Here is a 23,811-nt window from a genome sequence, read left to right on the forward strand (position 1 = left end):
CGCCCACAGTCCTCCTTACCCGCAGGGAAGCTGCGGGCCCCGCCGGGGCTGTCCCGGCCGCCAGCCTCCGGGGCCAGGAAACGGCCCCACATAGCGGGCGAGCGGGCGAGCCTGGAGCTTGGGGCCCGCAGTCACCTCGGCTTCTGGGCGGAAACTTGAGCGGAGCCTGGGCCGCGGCGGCGCGGACCGGACCCGGGCGTGCGGCTTAACGGCTGCTCAGCGATGGCCCCGGAGCGCGGTGGCTGCCATGGCCCAGCCGGCTGCGCTGAGGCCCGGGCCGGGGAAGCGAGCAGCTCCCCGGTGACGGCGGCGCGGTCCCAGGCTCCGGGGCTCTGAGCAAAATCTGCCGCTGCGGCTTCTCTAAGCCCCCTCCGCCCGGCACAACCCAAGGCAAGCGGGCCGGGCCCGGAGAGGCGGGGCCTGGAGGAGCTAGGGGCGGGGCCTGGAGGGGCTGGGGGCGGAGTCTCAAGGCGGAGCCTGGGACGCTCTCGGCGAGCCAAAGACCTATAGCCCACAGCTTGCGGTGATCATCAGAGGCAGCTCTGGTGCCTCCCTACTTCTCCATCCTGCTACCTTCAAGCTGAAAGAGGGGCCAAATTTAATCCCAAACCCTGTCTTCTTGGGACAAGGTTAGAAAAGGTGAGAGTAGTCCCTTCAACCGCACCACCCCTGGTCAATACTAAGAGGCCAAATCTAACAGGGGCTGTGGATCAGACTGGAAATCAGAATTAAAACTGTCGTTATGCATTCCACAAGCACCATTTATGGATCACGGTAGGAATAGAAAAGAGGTCGTCCCTGCCTCCCGCATCTTGGAGCCCTGCTCCACTTTAGTTCCCAGCCTTCCCAGGAGCAGACATCCTGAGAAAAAAACAAAAGGATACCGCATCCTCTTGAAATTACTCTTGTTGGCAATATAATCTTTCGAAAATTTAGATACAAACTAAACACAGTTAACCACCGTAGCAGGAGGCAGGCCTTGTGCTCAGCATGTCAATCAGAAGCAACCCAGAGGGCAGGTCCCTTAGGCTTTGAGACCAGTGATGCTTTTCCTGTTGTGGAAACAGCTAATGAAAGCTTAGTATTTATGTACCCCACCCCCCACCGAGGAAAACACTACTTAAAACTTGTGAGACTTTAATTTAGAAATTCGTTCTATAACTCACCACACTTGCTGAAATGTACCAAGCTGTGATTGTACATCTAGTCTCCTTCCGGTAGACCTACAGTTATTTCTTCAAATCCTGAGATGTTGGTCAAGTGTCAAATGACTCCGATGCTAGAAGGTGACAGAAATATGAAAGTATAACGTGATGGTTCTTTTCTGATTTAAAAATGTATCTTATTAATTATGACACATGAAAAGGATGGATTAAAAAAAGTATTAAAAGTTCCACGAAGGAAAACATCAGAAGTAAAAATACTATATCTACACATAATCTTTTCGTGATTTTTAGTTTAACAAAGAGCTCAAACTGGCTGGAAACTTGATGTGTAGTTCAGGCTTCCCTCAAACTCCTGGTTCTCCTGCCTCGGCCTCCCCTGTGCTTTCTAGAAAAAAAGAAAATGAAAGAAAGATAGGTCCAGTAGCTTAAGGATTCTTAAACTTTTTAAACTCACAAACCTGTTTGTCCAAGTAACTTTTATGCAACACTGGATGTATAAATAAATAAAATAGGTATTCAAGTCGAATGTTTGCTTGTATCATAAATTTATTTTAATAAATTATTTGGTACACATACAATTTTACCATTCATTAGAGATGAAAACAATCTTATGCTACTGAAATAGATATAACTCTTTACTTTTATATAAATGATTAAATGTTGGTACAGCGTAGTAGTGCATACCTGTAATCCCAGCACCTGATGGAAACTAATGAACCAGGAGTTCAATAGAAACCTGGATTACCATAGTTTAAGGCTAGCCTAAACTACATGATGAAGCCTTATCTAGGAAAGAAAGGGGGGAAAGGAAGGAAGGAAGAAAAAGAAGGTATAGGTAGATTCTAAAAACTATAATTAATGCCCAACAAATCTCTTGGTTTAAAAGAAATATTAAAGACATCATTGTGTATAACTGGTAGGAGTTAGGGGGAAAATGGAGATGAATATAATCAAAAAACATTGTGTGAAATTTCTAGAGAAAAAAAGTTTTATAAAGACATTATTGGCGCTGGACAGATGGCTACTTTTCTAAAGAACCTGGGTTCAACTCCTACCACCCACCCAGGGCAGCTCATAATCACTTAGAACTCCAGTTCTGATCACTTCTTGCCTCTGCACCATGGGATACATGTACATGCAGCCCAACACACACACACATACACATCAATAATAAGATATTTTAGATGAAAGATAAATGGTACATTCATAAAGGTGATACAAATCTCTGGGTTGACACATTGAATTTTCTTACTTTTTTTTTCTTATTCAAACTTACCAGTTTGGACAAGCAGCAAGAAAGCTGAAGAAGGCTATAACAATGGGTAAAGGTGATTTTTTAATACTATAATAAAATCTCTTAACGTAAATGTCAAGGATCATTCAATTTACAAACCTAGATAGTCTATGGAAACAAGATGAATAATGGCTAGGAAAAACTGTCAACAAAAAAAATAATTGCAATAGTTCCTCAAAAATGATTACCAATACATTGAAAAAATTCATGGATGAAGTCTAAAATCCTTATAACTAGAAATTTCTGGTGTGTCAAGGTCATATCAATGACTGTAAGTTGTAAGCTCTCCCAGAAGAGAAATTGCAAGTCATTCAATCTTGTGTATATTGTTATGACTCGAATGATCATTCAACAAAACTAAGAACACTTTTCTAAGCTGGATTTAAAAAAATCGTATTTGGTTCCTAATACATAGAAGTCATTAATCCAATAGTGAACAGAAGAGAAGTGGGTTACTTAACTCTCGTACCTTAATGTCCTCATAATCTGGGATTGTAACAGAGACTTGAAGATTTGTGCTGGGGGTCTCACTGCTTTGTCTCGCTAAGGCAAAATCAGTTGCTAGAGGACATAAATGTTTAGATTTGTTTTGTATACACATGAGTCCGAACGAAGTAAAGCACCGTTTGGATCCCTTTCCTGGCCATTTGTGGTTACTAATTAGCTCAGGAATCATGGTGAAATACTATTGAGAAATAATTACCCAGCTCTCCAGGGCGAGGTCAATAGTAGCATTCATTTACGCTGTGATTCCCTGAGCTCCCCGTGTGGGTATTGCAGTCTGTACTACCAAAATTGAGGAAGGAAAGTTGGGAGAGATGGCCGGATAGCATGCACGGACAAAGCCAGAACACTTCATTTCAAGTTTCTGGTCCCGGGAGGTACAGAAAATGAACTGTACCTCCTCAGCCTTTGACTTGAATCGGACTGTGGTATCCACTGCGTAAACTGGAGAACACTGGCACAGTTCTCGGGCTCCTGAAGGGGATAAGAGGACAGGATTCAGTCAACAGATAGTCTCCAAAGGGGCCATCCGTGTTTACTGGAACTGTTTGTCCTGACAGCTTTGACCCAGGAACGTGTAGTCACCAACTCATGTTACAGAGCTTATGAAAAGCAGAAAGATCACTTACGGTAAAAAGTGGACAGCGGCTTTGATGGTGTTTAAGGAGTCAAACACTTCCCTTACTGTCCTCCTTTTCAAATACTGGAGGTTATACAGAATGTACAAAACTGTGGGGTTCAAGAAAATAATTCATGCCTTTATTCACACACACACAACACACACATACTACACACTACATACATACTACACACACTATACACATACCACATGCACATATACATACAATGCACACACAAACTACACATATACACACTACACATACATTAAACACACACAGTATACATACACTGCACACTCATATACACACACATACACTTACTATAAACACCCCACACACACTCACTACATCCATACACTACACACACACATACACTATACATACACATATACCCACTATATACACATACCACACACACACACACACACACACTACACACACTATACTCATACTGCACATAATACACACATACACAAACTGTACACACACCACACACTATACATATACACATAGCGCACACACTATACACACCACACTCAATACATACACATAATATGTATATAATACACACACACATGCATACACTATAAACAAACACATACACTATAAATATTACACACATTCACACTATACACACATTGCACATACACATACTATATACACTACACATACATACTACATGACTATACACATATATACACACATTGCACACACTATATACAAACATATGCACACATTGAACACACCATATATATATATATACACATGATATACTCATACATACACATTGCACGCAAACTACCATACCACACACACAAACCAACACACTGCACACACGATACATATGCACACATTCTACACACACACACACACACACACACACACACACCCCATCTGAGCTGACCTGCACTAGTTCACAAGAGAATTGTTTTAACAATTCAAAATGTCCCAAGGCTTGTAGGATTCAGTCAAAATGTTCAGAGTGGTAAATGGGGCTATTTCCTGAGTAGAGTTACCAACAATTACTGAAGGAAAAAAATCTTTAATTATAAACTTCAATGGTTTGCGACATCTCAATGTCTACGTTATTGTACACACAGCTACAGACTTTATGTGACCTTTAAAATGATCTGTCATGAAGAGCTAGTATAGACTCCAATTACAGATAGGGTGGGGAAAAAGACCCAGAAATGCTAGGTTGTGAGAAAATAGACTCAAAAAGCCAGCTTTCGAATCTGATCCGTGTGACTCTGAGGACCAATCTTTTCTGGTCATGCTCCTTAGCATGTAAACAAAAATTAGAAGCTTATTCTTCTGATGACATGTGAGAAGGAAGGACCTAATTATAGGATCCCTGAGTGTTGTGTACAGTTGTGCTAGGATCCCAGCAGGAACATTAGTCTGTGGCACTATGTGAGGACAGCAGGGCGGTAGAGCCGGGGAGGCGGGTGGCAGAGAAGGCCAGCTGGGTTCTGCAGTATGGCCACTTAAAGACTATTGGCTCAAGACTCAGGACTATTGGCTGAAGAATGAAGTGAAGGATTGACGAACCTCGCTTGTCTGAAAAGAGTGACGAACTCAAGAGAAGGCTGAAAAGCTGGGGAGGGGGAGGGGGTTTTACAATCAAAGAACAGACACTGTTAGAATAAAGGAGCACACGCGGCAGAAACGCGAACGAGGGCAAAAGGAGAACAAGAGTTTCAAGATTTCAGAGGCGGGGCAGTGGAAGAATCAATCCCAGAGACAATATTGAAGTCGTGTCTCTCTGATTTCCCTCAGGAAAAACCTTGATGTCCCAGAGTAGGGAATGCAGTTGGCTGACGGTCTGTAGCTCCTGCCACCCACAAGGTTGCCCTCAGCTTCTAAGAGGAGGCTGTGCAATTCTGTGGTATTTCCAGCGTGACTGACCAAGGAACATAGCGAAGGGCTCCACTCTTTCTCATGCGTAGCCCCCGCTGACGACACTGTGCTCTATTTGGTGGAGGGAATCCTTTTCAAGCCTTTTGTGCAGTCTGGACCTGTTTTTCTGTCCTGCTTCCTGGCACTGACGTCTTCCACAGCTTATCATCTACCTTCTCGCTGCCTTTAGCATGAAATGTACACGGTCCAGGAAAAAGAGAAGGATAGAAAGGAATTCTGATTTGGTTCATTTGTTTCAAATAGGTAAACAGTGTTTCTAAAGGGTATGAGGATGTGACAAAATATATTTCTAGGAGAGTACAGTATACCAAACCACAGTGTACATTGTGGTTTAATGTGAACTTGCTCTCATAGGTTTACGTGTTTGAACACAAGGTCTCTGGCTGGTGATGCTGTTTCGGAAGTGACTGATCAGTTAGAAGGCGGAACCTTGATGAAGGAAATGGGTTGCTGAGGGCGGGCCTTAAGGTTCATAACACTGCATCACTTCCTGCTTAAGTCCTGCTTCCTGTGAGTGGATCTGATGTGACTGGCTCCTCCTGAAGTGCCTTCGCCACCTCGGTGGATTACATCCCTGGAAGAGCTGTAAACCAGATAAACCTTTCCTCCCTGTGATTGTTAGTCTCGCTACCTTGACAAAATCTGGAATTATAAAGATGAGAGACAGGCCTAGAGCATACTCAAGGGGATTATCTCCATTGCATTAAATAATGAAAGACCCCGTCCAGTGTGGGTGACACACATTCCCTAGGCTTAGAATCCTGGAATGAATTGTTAGAATGGAGAAAAGCAAACCCAGCACTAACATGTGTACACTCATGACTCTCTTCTGTTTCAAGCTCCTACTGCCTTGACTTCCCCATTGTCAGAGACTTGTAACCCGGAAGCATGAACCAGAAGAAATCCCTCTCCCTCACATTGCTTTTGTTGTGTCTTATCAGAGCAACAGAAAAGACACTTGGTGACTTCTTTCTAGGTACAGAAACAATAGCAGCGTCTGCTACACCTAAGAGAGTTAGAAGAAATGCAGCTGACAGCAACTGCAGCATAGCCAGAGACCCTGGGAGCAAAGAGTTCCAGAAATTTCCAACAGAAGTAAGCAGACTTAGGAGAGATGACAGACTGACAGGCCAGACTGACAGGCTTCCAAACTCCACTTGGCTGTCCATGAACCCCTGGGAAGAAGGTTCTGCCTACTTCTGAGTGGGACCTGGGAGTTGCTGTCCTGTTTTTTTTTTTTTTAAGTTGCTGCTATCTAAGTACTTCCAGGAGCACGTCACAAACTTGTAAATGTATCGAATTCATTGATGCCAACAGGATTTTAATTAGTTAATTAAGAGTAATTAATTGGTTCTGACTTCACTACTCAAATAGCAAAACCATTAAGATAGTTCTCATGATAAAAATGTACTTCCAGATAGCAGGAGAGGAGTTAATTTATTTTGTTAACTTTGGAAGCCAGGCAATGTTAGCACGTGCCAGAAATCCCTATACTCGTGATCCTGAGACAGGAGGATTGCCAGGAGTTTAAGCCTGGGCCTCATAGTGAGTTTCAGCCTTGGTTAGGTTACAGAATGAGACCCTGTCTTAAACCAACATTATACACACACACACACACACACACACACACACACACACACACCACACTAACTTGAGCAAGCTTTCTTTCCAAGGAGTTTTCAGGGCATTTTCTGAACAGGGGAGGAGTGTGTGGATCTCTGGAATTTTGAAGAGAGCTAATATCATTGGAACAAGCCCTTGAGGGACCTGAGCTACTTCAAATGGTAGATCCCTTTTCCTGTGCAATCAGAGGAGCCTGAAATTTTAACAAGTATAATAACAGACTCAGAAAAGCAAAGCTAAGTCTAGATATAATTATATGTATATGAAGGCATGTGAAGAAAATAATTTCTTATCTTTTTTCATAATTATATATTTAAAAGCACACAAAAACAGACTATTTATATAGAAAATACTCATAATTATTCATCTCATTGTAGAGACTCTAAGTGGAGTAAAAGAATTAAAACGAGAGACAGGTATGAAAGATGGGTACTTACCATCTCTCTTTTTAGCTATGTCACTTGTTTAACAAAGGACATTTTCTAGAAGACAGTTCACTTCATGTTGCAGTCCACATGGCCTATTATAGTATGGGTACCTCTCTTAATTACTTATTCCTGATCAACAAGGTACTCATTGGGGGAATCATTCAACCTGACAAAAAAATCAATCTGTGAAGTCTGATGTCTAGGTTTACAAATAAGCAAACTTTTCAAAGATCATTTTAAATACAAGCATGGCAAAACATGCCCGTAACTACAAAGTAATTATGGCATAATAATGATACTAAGTCTGTGGTTGGGGTTTTCAGTGGTTTGAAACAAGGTTCTGGTACCTAGTGCAAGCTGACCTTAAGCCCAGTCCTTTTACCTCACCCTCTAGAATGCTGGGATTGAAGGTATGTGCCGTGAGGGCCAGCTGAGCGGGTCTTTTCTTCCTTTCTTTCTTTCTTTTTTTTTAACTTATCTATAGAAAATTATTGTAAACTGGGAGCTGGTGTTTTGATTTTTAAGTACCTTGACTCATCCATTATAGAACTGCATATTGGGAATGAGAATTACCCCTGAACATAGTCCTCATCGTAATGCTTTTAGAGACCAACAGACATGAGTTCACTAAGAGCAAAGCCTCAAAACCTAACTCCCGCTTATGCAGCAGAGGATAAGATAGAAATCACAAATCTTTATATACGATGGATACTAATTTATCAAATAGTACCCTAGTTCAGGAATCCTTAAAAGCTTTGCATTGGCCGTCTATATTTGGATAATTAGGCAAGGTTTTCAAATAATACATGCTCTGTCGCACACATCCACCCCAAGAAAGTTAAATGAGCTAATTTTGTTGTAAAGATACCGGAAATACATTGTCTGCAACTGAGACCAAAGCCGTGGTGATTAGTGTTTAAATTCCCAGTGTTACAAAGGTATACAATTTAGTAAGATCCCACCAGCACGCACGTCTAGACTCCCTGAGGGTTATGGAGGGCAAGGAACCTGGAGTGTTTGGCACAGAGGAGGAAGGATTGGAGAGGCAGGCGGACGGGATTTGCCTGGCAGTTGTCTAGATGTCACTGCTTTCTCTGCAGTCCTTTGAAGGTCAGTCTGATTCTGGCCCAGAACCAGGATGTAAGTTTCAGATCATGGCAGGCTTATGAGGACAGTGTATCCTGGAACATCTAATCCCACCCTGGCCTGCCCTAAAAAGGCCTTGAGTTTGCTCAGCGCAGAGACCCGCTGCAATCTCCAGTCCCTGGGGCTGTTTTCCAGAAAATTAAAGCAGAGAAGAGCAGCTACGCTACATTTGCCTAAGTTTTGATTTGGGGCTTTATCACATTAATTTTTTAGAAGACTTTTCGTCTTCCCACACAGCAACTCTCAGAACAGATGGCTTAAAATGTCTCATAGGAAGTGAACTGTAGTCAGCAGATGAGCGTACAAGTCCCGTCCCGTCCCTGCCCCCACCCCCACCCCCCCAACCCTGGCAGAGGCTGAGGTGGGTCGCCCCTAAGTACCTACCTGGTAATGTGACACTGCCACCAGGCACGTGTCCGACAGCTGCCTTTTTTATCCAGGGGTTAGAGGCCTCCTTACTAGGGTTACTGAGTGTGTGTGGACATATTCATTGGTAAGAGGTAAACTTTTTATCAGCAGTAAGGCGGCTTTGCAGGGCTAATTGCTGGCCTCCCCTGGAAAGGTGTCAGCTAAAGGAGACTGGGTGGAACTCAAATGCCTTGATTACGGATTCAATACTGGCAAAAGGCCAGGCCTGCAGTACAGCCTCAGGCAGCAACCGAGTGAACTGGCGGATTGCCCAGTGAGGGGGCCCCCAGTGTACTGTGTACCATCCATTACTCATAACCAACAGGGACATTTAGGTAAACCCCAGGGGGTGGGGAGTAACAGGAAGTCTGGAAGATAGAACTTGAGCTTGTGAGTTTCATACCGAATGTCTTTTAATTTTTTAATTTAATCTCCTCTTATACAATGAATTATGATCATGTTTTCTGCCCTCGAAATTCCTCCCAGATTCTTCCCATCTTGCTACTTGCTATCCACCCAATTTAATGATATTCTCTCTCTCTCTCTCTCTCTCTCTCTCTCTCTCTCTCTCTCTCCCCCCCCCCCGCCCGGTGTGGTGTGTGTGTGTGTGTGTGTGTGTGTGTGTGTGTGTGTGTGTGTGCGCGAGTGCGTGCGTGCGTGCGTGTGTGCATGCTTAAAACACTTCTCTATAAATCAGTATAGCATCTCTATAGTCTTTAGGTCAACTTTTCCTGCATTGTGAGATGTTCTCAGCTTGCCCAGTAATGTCACCCTTTATTGGAATTGACAGTTATCTCCTATCTTTACATCTAATTTTTAAAAATATAATAAGGAAATGTCACTGATGACAAAATATTCAAGTAAAATAATGAATATTGGGGTTGGGGATTTGGCTCAGTGGTAGAGCGCTTGCCTAGCAAGCACAAGGCCCTGGGTTCGGTCCCCAGCTCTGAAAAAAAGAAAAGGAAAAAAAAAAAAAAAAGACTATTGATAGACCGAGTAAAAGTAAAACTACCATACAATATTATCTTCAATTTTTCTTGTAGCTTGATAACTATATGGACAAAACCAATATGTTCTATTCGTGGATGAAAGATTTCATTGTACTTCCAGAGTGCTCTTTGTGTGCACTGGAAAACAATATAAAATTATATCTTCAGCTACGTGTTATAAATACCTTCTGACAAGGCTTATTGTCACAGTCTTTAAAAATTAAACTTTTTAAACTCATAAAAATGCTAATCCTACTACATAAACTACTAGTCAATGTCAAGAATCTTTTAGTGGTTTTAATTGAAATGGTTAGTGTTGTGGTTTGCCCTGAAGTTATCTGTATTTTGATGCTAATTCCACTGCCCCAAGGACAGCTGCCTAGTCCTGTACTCAGAACTCAGGTGACTTCACCAGAACTACTAACCCCCCTCCCCATTGAATTTGTAAAGTACAGGTGAGGGGCAGGTACAGGATAGAAGGAGGCCTGTCATTGGAGGAGGAAGGATGGCGGGAGAGACGTGAGAGACATTTGAAGGAAGAGGAGGAGACTAGGAGGAGAAAGAGAGACAGAGAGAGGGAGAGAAGCCGTGGCAGGAGATGATGGCAGGTGATGTTAAGATTCTGCTCTGTGTATCTACAGGTTGTTATTAATGTTCTCAAGGGATGGATGGTACCGGACTTTGTATATTTAAGTGGGCAATTATATCTTCCAATTGGGTCAAAGATTATTGTGTTGTGTGTTCTTTTATGTGAGGGTTTGAGTGTAGGAAAGTGTGCGGCTGGGATGTGTTTCTGTCAAGATATCTAGCAGATATCTTGGGGCACCGTGGCGCAAACCTAGCGGGGTAAAAGACAGCTTTACTTTTTTATTTTTATATTTTTACAACAGGTTAGGACTAATACATTAGTCCTAATATTAGGATGCAGAAATTGCTTAAGATTTTAATTTTTCTTATTAAAAAAATCAGAAGAAAGTAATGCTGGCTTTGAGGTTCTAAATCTTATCATCGAAGTATAATGCATTATTAATAGCAAGACGTTACAGAAGAAAGGAAGTCTTTAGATATAGAAACTTCATGGGGAAACTAGCAGGGAAAAGAATTACAGGTAAGTGAATGGAGAGGTAGCCTAGCAATTTAAGGTCACTTACTGTTCCTGCAGAGGACCTGAGTTCAGCTCCCAGCACCCACACAACAGCTTCTAACTCCAACTCCAGAGTGTCCAACACCTCCTGACTTCCTTGGGCAACTGCATTCCCAGCCACGGACCCACACAAACACACACACACACACACACACACACACACACACACACACACGTGAACACACATAATTTTTTTTTAAACTTTAGTCAGGAAAAAAAAAAAGAGATGCTAGGTAAGGTCTAACTATAATACTTTTTTTAAAGAAAATTACCAAAGTACCTCATACATGAGTCATAGTAGACCATGACAGGGCATGTTAAGTTCCTAGTCAATAGGCCTTCAGCAAATCGGAACAAAGACTGAGGATCTGGGGGGAGCACTGCTCCACAGTAGCAGAGACCGGTGTAACACTTCTTATCCAGCCAGCAGGAAGACTAACTATGACCATGTTTGGGGGAGAAAAAAACAATCTTCATAAGTTTAAGTAATTCTATCTTCCTAAGAAGGGCAGATCTAAGAAGTAATTGACACAGAAAACCAGCAATAAATAAACGTGTTCTATGATCACTCAGCATTCGACTTGCATTGCAACATCATAAATGTCTTAGGGTCTCATTGCTGTGAAGGGACAACATAACCAATGGAATTCTTAAAAGGAAAGCATTTAATTGAGGCGGGCTTACAGTTTCAGAGTTTCTGTCCATTTATCATCATGGTGGGCGAGCATGGCAGCACCCAGGCAAACATGGTGCTGAAGGAACCGAGAGAGTTCTCTGTCTTGATCCACAGGCAGCAGAAGGGGACTGAGATTCCACACTGGGCAGAGCTTGAGCACAGGAGACCTCCCAGCCCTCCTACACAGTGATGCATTTCCTCCAAGGCCACACTTCCTTAGAGTGTTATGCTCTATATCCCAGCGTTCAAACACATGAATCTATGGGGGCCAAAACTACTCAAACCAGATCTGAATATGCTTGGCCCGGGGAATGGCACTACAAGAAGGTGTAGTTTGTTGGAGTGGGTGTGGCCTTGTTGGAGGAAGTGTGTTACTGTGAAGGTGGGCTTTGAGATCCTCTGGGGAATCAGTCTTCTGTTTGCCTTCAGAACAAGATGTAGAACTCTCAACCCCTCCAGTGCCATGTCTTCCTGGACACTGCCATGCTTCCCAGCAAGATGATACTGGACTGAACCTCTGAACCTGTAAGCCAGCCTGAATTATGTGTTGTCCTTTATAAGAGTGGCCTATGTCCTGGTGTCTTTTCACAGCAATGGAAACCCTAACTAAGACACCACCACAATAAAGAATAGTAGGGCCCATTCTTCTCTCACAATTGAAGGCATAGAGAGATTCGGAACAACATGGGTTGCTCAGGACAGATTAGCAGTTCAATGGCAAACGTACCTGACTCAAGAAACTGAGCCCTTCAATATTAATTCTGCTATGAAATGATTACTAAGCTTTACCAGTAATTGGTGATTTGACGAAGACCATATATGGAAGTAGGAACACAAGGGAATGATAGCCATCAAATGACTGTTCTCTTTGTAAAAGAGGGGGAGGTGGACCTGAGAAGGGAACATGCAAAAACTTCAAAATATGTAATATTTTAAAAAGAATGAAATATGGGAATTCATTAGAATTTCATAATCTAATGTCTGGGGTTATCTGTTTTTCTCCACACTTTTCTACGTGGTTGAAATAATTCAGTCAAAAATTAAAGAAGCCAGTTAACGCCACCCTATTTCAAATATAATAAAATTGAATAATTATGGTTGAAGGCTGAAGGAACAGACATACCCAATATTTCAGGTGATATTAATTGGTCCAACTCTCGTGGAAAGTATTTTGACAATATGTGCCACTTCTGGCCATAAGAATAATTAATTATACTCTGTCATTCAGAAAATTTCCTTTGAGGACACTATTCTAAAGAAAACAAGACCAAACTGGGCATGCGCATACAGACTTAAACAGACCGTAATACACATAAGTCACATCATTTGGGTATGAGGTGTCAATTGTAATAACAATCTAAAACTCTAGCTGTAGAGGAATCATCAATGTCCTGCAGCCTGTAGGTTGTACAGAAATTTGAAGAAAGATTATGATATAACATCAGTTGGGGGAAAAAAAATCAGGTTGTGAAATTACCTGATCCCTAGGATTAACTCAATGGAAAAAACAAGCATTAAAAAAGGCTGAGGAAGAAACGCTGTAGAAAGACGGATAAACACTTTATGTTAAGGTGATAAGATCATTATTTTCCTTCTTTCGTGAATATCTTCGGCCCTATTGATTACTTTTGCGTTATAAACGTATTGCACCATACCTTCCTGGGCTTTAGAAATAACAAGACACTGCTCAAAATAGACTGGAATGTAAGGGATATGGTGGGGGGAGGGGTCCCAAGAAAGAGTGGAGAGGCCAGTGGGAGGGGAGATGCACCAGGCTGGCGTCTTCCTGCACAGAACCAATCAGCGAGCTTCGTCCAGAGAGGAGAGGGCACAGTAAGACCTGGATCAACAAGAGGGGCTGGGGAAGGGGGTGAGCGTACTGCGAAGTGGAAAGCTACCCAAATGTTCGGGAAAACAGTACTCTGTGTCACGGAACACCGTATTTTCAGATTTCAGTCTCTGAATTGTTCAGACATTGTGGTGACTGTAAGAGTCTCACGGTTAAACAGAGTCCACAAAACAACTGCTCGAAGACTCATAGCGACATAATTATGAGTCGTGTTTCACAGGCTCCAAGCCTTCCGTCTAAAAATAGTCGCAATGACCACATCTTGGGTAAACAAAGCCATTACCTATTCTGTGCCCAGGCTATATTGGTAGTCACTTACTGGAAAACGGATCGCTAGTTAAGTAACTGTGTGTTTTCAGAACATCCGCCTGTCACTCTTTCCATAATGATAAATGAAATAAATAAACCTTCAGGGCATAAACATGACTTTTAAAAACTCTTTCACCATCACATAAGCCTGCCTATACACCCAAAGGGGCACCCACCTGGGCAGTCCTAGAAAACAACACGTTCTGTAAGGAGTATGCTTCTGTATGTTTGCACAGGGACAGACATGTAAGAAGTGTGTGAGAAGTGGGGAGGCAGAGTGAGCCGTAGGATGCTCCTCTGTCCCCATGTGGACCAGCTGCCACTTCCCAGCTTCCTTGGGTTACATTAATAACTCTTAAATAATACATAACTCAACAGGGCGGTAGCTGCCGTTTATCAGACGATTGCTTTGTGCTGGGGCTTTACATCCATTAACTTTAATCGTCGTGAGCATCCTGCCAAGACTGTAACTCAAGTGGTAGGGTGGTCAGGTTCTTCAGCTCCTTTCTCAGTTTTCATCCTTCGATATCCCTGTGAGATAAGACTTCTTGATGGTCATCTTGAGCGCTGGCAAGAAGTCTGTGGTTCACCTACATTGCCACTGCTCTCTCTGGGGTTTTACATTGCATTTTCCTTTGCCAGCCAAATTCCCTATGTGTCCTTCGAAGAGAGAAAGCAAAGCCCTCAGTGGATGCTACGTTGTTGCTAAGTCAAGGATCCCAAGGCCTCAATCCTATAAGAGTGGCAAAGCCTTCCTTGAGTGAGGTTCTGAGGGATCGTAAAGTGGTCCCTCAGGTCCGAGTATGAATGTCTGACGGTGTGTGCAGAAAAGATTCACCATAGCTTTTTCCTCTCCATGTTTAGTACCTGAAGCCTGCTCCCCTACAGAGACTGCTCCTACTGGGATTAGCTAAACCTGCCTCCTTGTTGGGCTGTATATAACACCGCACCTTGTTTATCTGTACGCAGTAGCCTCGCCTTCTCATTCAATATGCAGCAAAATCGACAGCTCGCTTTCCTTTTCAGCTTTCTATGATAAATATGCTGAATTTCTGGGGCGCTGTGGCTTCTCCATCGGCTGAACACAGCTCACCACAGTCCAGGGGGTTTGTACTTATGTATCTGTCATTTCTCCACTCCTAGGCAGGGTTCTGGATCCCAAGCCCTGCAAGGACCCAGTGATCCTCTTCCTAGCTCCATGTTTGCTATCTCTCTAGCTGCAATCTCATCACCCAATGCTCATGCAGTCCCCCCACAGTGTCATCCACATTGGGGGGGGGGCACCTATTTAATTTTTGGTGAAAGGTAAGGATGGCCCATTGCAGTGCCAAGTAACAAACGACTCAATATTGGACATCTCCAGCTGTCCAGTGCTCAGAATCCTACCCCCTCCTTCTCCCTCCTCCTCCCCCTTCCCTCCCCTTCCCCCCTCCCTCCCTCCCTTCTTCCCTTCAGCTCCCTCCTTCCTCTTTCCCTGCACACAGACTATCAAACCCAGACGCTGTCACACATACTAATGCGATGCTAAGCAGACGCTCTACCACATCACACCCCCAGGCCATAATCAGTTTTTGAAGAGAAGGTCTCCCTTCTTTATCCAGGGCGTTCTGAAATTCCAGGGCTCAGGGATCCTCCCTCCCCGCCTAACCTCCTAACTAGCAGAGTAACAGACTCACACTCTAGGGCACTGCCTTGGATATTCTTATTTATTACACAAAACACTGTATTCTCTACCTAGGGCTTTCCCTTCATAGTCAAAGTGAACTCATAAAGGCATTTCCCTCAACTTAAGATGAGGAGAGATCAGAAGACTAGCAATAACTTAAACACCGTGTGGTTCCTCTCTGTGCCATTATCCCCATTTTACACACGACCAAACAAGTTCGGTGAAATTAGAGGTGAAGGGCTGAGCTCGAATTAAAAGCCTGTTTTGCTTAGCTCAAAACTTAGGTTCCCTGTGCTATACCCAGACAAGTACATGAGAGCCAGTAGTTATTGACTGTTCGCAGCATGCCTGACTCCGAGGGCTTTAGCATGGATTCATTAAAACCTTCACACTGGGGAGTATCCATTTTCTAGACACTGATAATAGCAACTTGTTCAGAACTGCATGGCTAACAGGGGAAGGTCAGGATGAGAGCTCAAATGGGCAGTCTCCCTGGTTCTCATCAGGAGTGGTCCTCTGCCAGCCTACAGCCATAGCTCCCTCACTCCTCTCTGGGCTAGAAGCGAGGACAGCTGCTTGGCGACAGCACAGCCCACACCCTGAAAAGACAGCGCCAGTGTGCTTGGAAAACTCCTGTCTTCTGAAAGTCCTCAGAAAGCTGGCTCCATTCTGTTGACAAACTGAATTATAAACACCGTAATGTCTGCTTTCGAAAATGATCGTGGGATTCAGTGTTTCCTTGTTTACCAAGCTGGTAGAAAATCACTGTTCATTTGTTCTGTCACTCATCCGAATGTCTTCTGTAGGTCACGTCTGTGTGTCGGGTACGGTTAGGCACAGAGCTAAGACGAATCAAGGATGACTGGGCCCAGCTCTGAAGCTTGCAGGGACTGTGCAGTCTAGAGCAAGGGCAACCAGACTCAGCAGACAGCTACTCATGGGATGATATTTGAGAAAAAATGGAGTCCTGTTTTACATCACCGCATGGGGAGAAGGCATGAGAGTTAATCATTTGAGAAAACAGTTCTATATCCAGCGCTAGCAAAATTCTGCTGTGAGGAGTGGATAAGCTAAACCTGGGTGAATGGCTGCCTGCCTAGTTCTGAAAGACCACTTGAGCATCTGCTGACTGGAAGCAGTCCTACCTGAGAGTTCCTGACCCCTCTCTTACTGATCAGAGGTGTGTAGAACTCTCTACAGAGACAGGACAAAAATCAAGTGAAGACTGTGTGGAATGCTCCTTTCAATTCTAGTCTGGAGAAGTTGGAACTGAGATTCTAAATTACCTAGCCAAGCGTTGTTCGTGGCAGGGTCTAATACTGTACCAGAGGCTGTTGGGGAACTTATAATGAAACGTGGGCTGTTCTGAATCTAGTGGAATCCTCCTGACTTGGCCTCCCAAGTACTGGCGACACCATTGAGGAGGGACTACTTCTATTCTGGTTAACTCTGGCCCACACCTCCTGTTTCCCTTTTTTTTGTTGTTGTTGTTTTGTTTTGTTGTTTTTTTTGTTTGTTTGTTTGTTTTGTTTTTTCCAGAGCTGGGGACTGAACCCAGGGCCTTGCACTTGCTAGGCAAGTGCTCTACCACTGAGCTAAATCCCCAACCACCCTGGTTCCCTTAGTATAGACCAAGCCCCTCTTTTAAGATTTAAAATACCAAATGGAAAGGAAGAGGTGTCTGATTTTGTTGAGGCCATTAAGAGAAAGCTACTTCCTCATAGGGGAAAAAAAATCAACCTCTGGCCCTGGATGGATATCTAGTATTTTACGCTAAAACACTAAAAACTAAACACGAAGCCCTCTTACTAGCTCCTCTATTTAAAAGTTAACCCATTCTGTTAATCATGTAGTCAGAACTCCATCCCCAGAAAATCTGATGCACCTGAAGGCATATCCAGGCACATGGAGGACTAATTATCCCCTCAATGAGATAATGTACCTTTTCCCAGAAGCCCCTCTATCAGGTTAGTAGCCTGCAGAACTTCTATCCTGGAAACCCTTTTAACCGTATCGACTTCGTCTAAACTGATGTGTGCCCACCCCCATCCTTTTCTTTTAGATGTTGACTAACCCCATACCTGAACCCCTGAGCATGTTTCCTGGACACTGGGCTTTCTCGATTATTCCCTGAAGTTCTACCCACCAGTCTCCTTTCACCACATAGCTAACCGCCATTGCAGAACCTGCCTGCTCTCTGTGTTTCTCTTTTTTTACCATTTCCTCCTCCCAGCAGATGCCAAAAACTTACACCCTACCCGCCTTGTCTCTCAAACACTAGTAAAATTGTCCCTCAGCATTCCGCCCTGTGTCTTTTTTTTAAATTATTTTATTGACAACAACATTAACATTATTCCCAAAAGGGGAACCCTAAGTTTTCCCAGGAACATGGGTACACGCCATCATGCCTAACTCTGGCCCCATCCTTTGAAGAAACTATTAGGAGCATGAAGAGTTGAGTCACCATTGTTTGATGGCATGATTCATTGACAATATTCAGCCTGCTATAACTGTTTTCCATTCAGAATTCTGACCTCAGTTTGACTTTCTAAGTGGGCATTGCCTTCAGGGGAAGGTATTTCAGCAGGAATATTCTCCACTGAGAATTAATACATGGACATCATTTTGTGAAGAGCTGAGTCTTTATAATGATCAGAACCCATGGCTTGTAAGCAACCCTATGACATTACTTGTGCCCCCACTCAACATTTTTGTTGCTGCTGAGTTATATTTATTTTACTTCATTTTTTTTTTTTGCAGTGAACACCTTTAGCTGCATATGGAAACTGTGCCTTACTTCATTTCTATAGTCCACTTCTGCCATCATTTAAGAAAAAAAAAATCCGGAAGCCAACTACAAAACCACAACCCCCTTTGCAACTTTGTTTCTCTGTTGACCAAGACCTGAGGTCCAGAGAGCTGCTGGTTCAGACAAATGGCATGAGGAGCTAAGTCTTACCTCTCTAATCCTGCCAGAAGCCACTGTGCGTCGGGGGAGACATGATAGTCAACTGGAAATGGGAAGACACTGTGAAACCAATAGCTGATCAATATCACTTAATACCATGTATTAAATGCTGCCCTTTCTAATTTGACCCTCAAAATAAATGGCTGAATAAGTCTGGATAAGTATTCTACCAGCCCCAGCTTATGTAATTTTTCCAGAAGGCAAAATATTTCCAATAATACTGAGTTCCTCAAGGAATTATATTGGTAGATAAGAAATGAATAAGTACGGGCTGGAGAGATGGCTCTGGGGTTAAGAGCACTGACTGCCCTTCCAGAGGTCCTGAGTTCAATTCCCAGCAACCACATGGTGGCTCACAACCATCTGTAATGGGATCCAGTGCCCTCTTCTGGTGTGTCTGAAGACAACTAAAGTGTACTCATATGCACAAATAAATAAATCATAAAAAAGAAATAAATAAGTAAATAACCTTCTAATCTCCCCTTTAAGAAGCTGGGCACTGTTGATCATCTCATCTGAGCCACCTAGGGAGAAATTCATAATGCCTGTCAGGAGAGGAGAATAGCATGCCCCTAAATAGAACAGCTCCTCAACTGGATAGGGATAAAAGACAATTTAGATGCCAACCTGTAGGCCTGGGACCTCGAAGGAGCTTTAACACTATTATAAGGGGACCCAGAGTACCCTCAAACCCACTTACCTGTACCCTGCATATGGTGGCTTGCACCCATATGTATATCCAGTCTTAAAATGAGTGATTTGTGTGTGTGTGTGTTGTTGTTGTTGTTATTGTTGAATTCAGTCTGCCTTTATAAACATTGCTGAATCATGAGGCTGTGTTTTAACATATGTATTTCCTCAGTAACCTCTTACCACAAGTACTATTATGTAGAGATCAGTGAATTTTTGTTGTTAAGAACTAGATCACAATTAGAAACTTGGGGACCATCTGTTTGAGGCTAAAATAAAAAAGAACACAGTAATATGAGGGTAGGAAATAATTATTTTAACACATATTTTGCATCAGTTGCTGTTTTTCTAGTTTAACGTTGTATAGCTAATCAATGCCTTTTGTTTTGCGTGTCGGATGGCCACTAATTATCTGGCTTATTATGTGTGGTCAGATCATCGATTCCCCAGAAAAACCACCCCGTTGCTGTTGCACAGCTCGACATCCCTCCTAGATGATGTCATCCTCAGGAGTCAAGTTTCTGGCTAGGGGAGCAGATTTGCAGAAGTAAATAAACTGGAAATAAAACCATGAAACGTTAAAGAGACATGCAAATTTACACAGCACATGAGTAATAGTCTCCGCTATGAAGTGTCTCTTAAAAATATAATATCCGGTCAAACTGACCCAGGGAATTGAAACGGTAAACAGCAAAGAGAAAAGCTATCAGCAACACCATCTAGGAACGGAGGTAAAGATACCCTCCCTGTTAGCCCCAAAGGAACAGCTGTTCCCTTCTCTCAAAGCAAACCATGCACAGCACGTCTCTGCTTCCTGCGCTCCTACCAACTCAGATCTGCTTTTGAGGAGTAAGCCAGACACACAGCCGCTGGTGATTATGGGAACTTCAAAAAAACACATCAACTTCAACAGGCCCTGCTTGAGGTCTGCTTTAGATCTCTGGCAATCTTCCATTCCCAGTCCGAGTACCCAGCCCCTCCCCCAACCCCATCCTCCTACCCCACCCCCCCCTTCCCCATTCCCTACCCCCTGGCCCTTTCTCATATTAAATGCTTTGTTAGATGAAACCTGGGGACAATGGGAAGCATCTGGGAAAGAAGCCTAATGTTTCCATCTGGAAATGTTACCTATTTAAAAATAATAACCCGGAAGATGTAAGCAGATTCGTTAGAAATCCCCCTCCCCCACCTCAGCAGTCCCTATGAAAAAAGTATCTTTTGAAATCAGAATTTGAAGTCTCCTGTTGGTGAATTACCAAAGGCCTTTGTACCTGCAGCCGACCCGTGCTTTGATTTCTGGAGACAGACTGTACTCTCCACAGAAACCAAACTCCCAATCCCACGTAGAGGCTTAGAGGCAGACTATAGGGAAGAACGGCATAGTTCAATTTGGTTCAGAACAGTAGAGCTGTACACAGACTTGATCACCTCACCTCCCTGTGTCACACCAACTTCCTCATCCATAAAAGTGAAAGGATCACCCAGAGGACACAGCCAACTTCACACACATGAAATACAGCCATGGGTGTTATACCAGTGTTTCAGCAGATGAAGTAGCTGAAACATGGAATGGTGATCCGGTAAAATGGATGGAATGGTTCTTTATGACCACTGACACGGTGCTTGTCACATATTTCAGCCAGGATATCGCTAATGCTTGTATGAACCCGGGTAAGCAAAACCAACACTCTGATAACTGTAAGCTCACAGCCTAAACCCCTATGAGTGGTGCATAATGCTTTACAATGAGCGGCTATCTGCTGGTTCGTCCTGCTAACATCATATGTTTTATCCTTGTCTCACAGCACATCACACGCACATACACATGCACATATATTACACATAGTGTAGTAAACATAGTATAGTAACTATACTATTTTATATAATACATGATATATACTATATAATTGTAAATATTATATTCTATACTGTATACCATATATTATATGCTATACTATTAAATGTACTATATATTATACATACCATGCAATTATATAATACATATAATATATAACAATTATATAATTTATATATATGTTAACGCTATATTTTTTCAAGTTTACTGAATACTACTTATATATAAGTGTGTGTGTCTATGTGTGTATGTAAGAGTAATTAAAGAAAAAGAGGCCATGACATTGAGACAGAAAAGGTATGTTGGAGGAGTTAGAGGAGAAAAAGGAAAGGAAGAAATGGTATGATTATCTTTTAATTTCAAAAAATAAAACAAAATGGAAAGTTCACTTAAATCATATTGCACCAGCAGCAGCAGCCTCGTATGTCTTGTGTTTACCATGTCCCTTCATCGCGTCAAGAGGCCACCCTGAGTGACATGCTTGTCTCTTCTAGGTTTGCAAAAGCTTGTGCTCCTGTGTTCACATGAGAACACAAGGGCCTAATGGTAAATTCGTGGAATGCAGACTTGTTCCTCACTGAACCACACACAGCTGTACTAAGTAGAAGACTAGGGAAAGAGTAACAACTGTGAATACGGCCACTGGCTACTTTCCAGTTCCTCGCTCTCCCTGCTGACAAGTCAGGAATTCATCAAAGGCTTGGAGACAGATGATCTCCTCACCACCTTCATGGAGGACTTTACCGTGAGGCTTTAGTAAATGGAAGCTAGATGTGGCACAAGCAGAGGTGGTCGTTGTCTGTCTTTACTTCTTGAGGCAAGAGCTCGCTCTGCCGCCTAGGCTGTCCTGGAACTGAGAATGTAGCCCAGGCTGGCCTCTTCACAGTACAGCCATCCTTATGTCCCATCCTCTTGACTGCTGGAGGAAGAGACTTTTTTTAAAGGTGTTTTTTCATTGGTTTTGCTTTTTGCAGTCTACTGACTAGCTAGCCACTGATTTAAGGATGGGGAGAGAAAATAGAAAACTGACCAGCACCTTGAAAGAAAAATGTTTGCCGTGCTAAGCTTCTAAAATTGGCGCATGGTTGTTACTCAGTACGGTTGCAACCAAAACCTGTCTGTACAATGAACTGCCCACTCCTCCTTTTCGGTGCGTTCTATCCAACAGTGCGCATGCTGATCTCAACACTTCTCAAGGCTGTGTTGGCATCATCCGAATGTTTCAGGTTGTCTATGGAAATAAGCCAGTCAGTTGGGAGAATGCTCTCCTTTAACACGACCAGTGGGGCTGGTCACAACCGGGAACCCGTGTTTTGTTCCTACAGTTGTCTTTGAGGACAGGGTGGGGAGAGTTGAGCCAGGGTCTCGTCCTGCAGCCCAGGCTGGCCTGGAAATCACTATAAAGCCCAGACTGGGCTCAAACTTGGGGCCAACCCTTAACCTTTTGCCTCAGCATCCCAAGTGCTGTGATTTCAGGCATGGACCACCATACTTAGCTCATAACATTATTATATGAGTATCTCCTTCAATCTTTTCAACAACAGGCTTAAAATACATACAATTGTGTTCAGTAAAATGAAAATTTCTAATTTTAATTAGTATGGTGGAGACAAAGGTTTAATTTCACGGCTGATCCACCTACTCTGACTCCCAGCATTTGGCAAGTAAAGGGCAGTCAAACCTTGTAGTGAGACTCTGTCATGATACATAGATAGATAGATAGATAGATAGATAGATAGATAGATAGACTTAAAACTTTTTCTTTACCAAAATTAGATACCCTTTCTTTTAGTTACTCAAGTAAGGGGTTTTTGGTTTTGTTTTAAAGATTTTTTTTATTTGTTTATTTATTTATTTACTATGAGTACACTCTAGCCATCTTCAGACACACCAGAAGAGGGCATCAGATCTCATTACAGATGGTTGTGAGCCACCATGTGGTTGCTGGAAATTGAACTCAGGACCTCTGAAAGAGCAGTTGGTGCTCTTAACCGCTGAGCCATCTCTCCAGCCCTTGTTTTTGTTTTTTATATTTACTGAATACCTACTAGGTGCAATGAGCAAGATAAAAATGAGTAAGGTATTTTAATATGCTCAAGGAACTCATGTATATAAGTAGCGTCTCAATTATGAGAGACTTGGTGTCCTCTCTGCCTCATTTGCACTATAGCTGTTGTGATTTGATTGGAAAATATTCCCCACAGGCTCATATATTTGAAAACTTGGTGCCCAAGTGATGGCGTTGTGTTGGAAGCTTGTGGACCTTCTAGGAGGTAGAGCCTAGCTACAGGAAGTGTGTTATGGGAGTGGGAAGGCTTGACATGTAGCCTGACCACATTTCCTGTTCTCTATCTGGGAACACATTGGGGCCAGTTGTTGTCATGCTACTCTCAACCAGACCTTCCCTGCCCATTCATGGATTTTATGCCTTGAAACCATAAGCCAGAATGAACCCTTCCTTCCTTCAATAGTGTCTTGTATTTTGTCACAAATATGAGAAAAGCAACTAATATAATATCTAATGGTAGAATTTCCTTCTTCTCAAAAGCTATT

At 42.9% G+C, this 23,811-nt stretch overlaps 1 protein-coding gene across 5 annotated transcripts in view; it reads right to left on the reverse strand.

The window, feature by feature from the left end:
* The window catches only part of Cep85l (centrosomal protein 85-like), a 171,069-nt gene that overhangs the window by 111,366 nt on the left and 35,892 nt on the right, over nt 1–23,811 (reverse strand). For 2 of the 5 annotated variants that reach the window (XM_063278909.1, XM_017601525.3), the window contains exons 2-3: nt 3,362–3,438; nt 1,167–1,279 (exon numbers count right to left, since the gene is read on the reverse strand). In XM_063278909.1, the coding sequence (XP_063134979.1) occupies nt 1,167–1,203 (37 nt within the window). In that variant the 5' untranslated portion in view covers nt 1,204–1,279; nt 3,362–3,438. Of the gene's footprint in view, nt 1–19; nt 411–1,166; nt 1,280–3,361; nt 3,439–23,811 lie in introns of those variants that run through there. The other 3 variants (XM_017601526.3, XM_017601524.3, NM_001177829.2) reach the window with 3 other exon arrangements.

This window comes from Rattus norvegicus, chromosome 20, assembly GCF_036323735.1.
Source record: "Rattus norvegicus strain BN/NHsdMcwi chromosome 20, GRCr8, whole genome shotgun sequence".
NCBI lineage: Eukaryota > Metazoa > Chordata > Mammalia > Rodentia > Muridae > Rattus > Rattus norvegicus.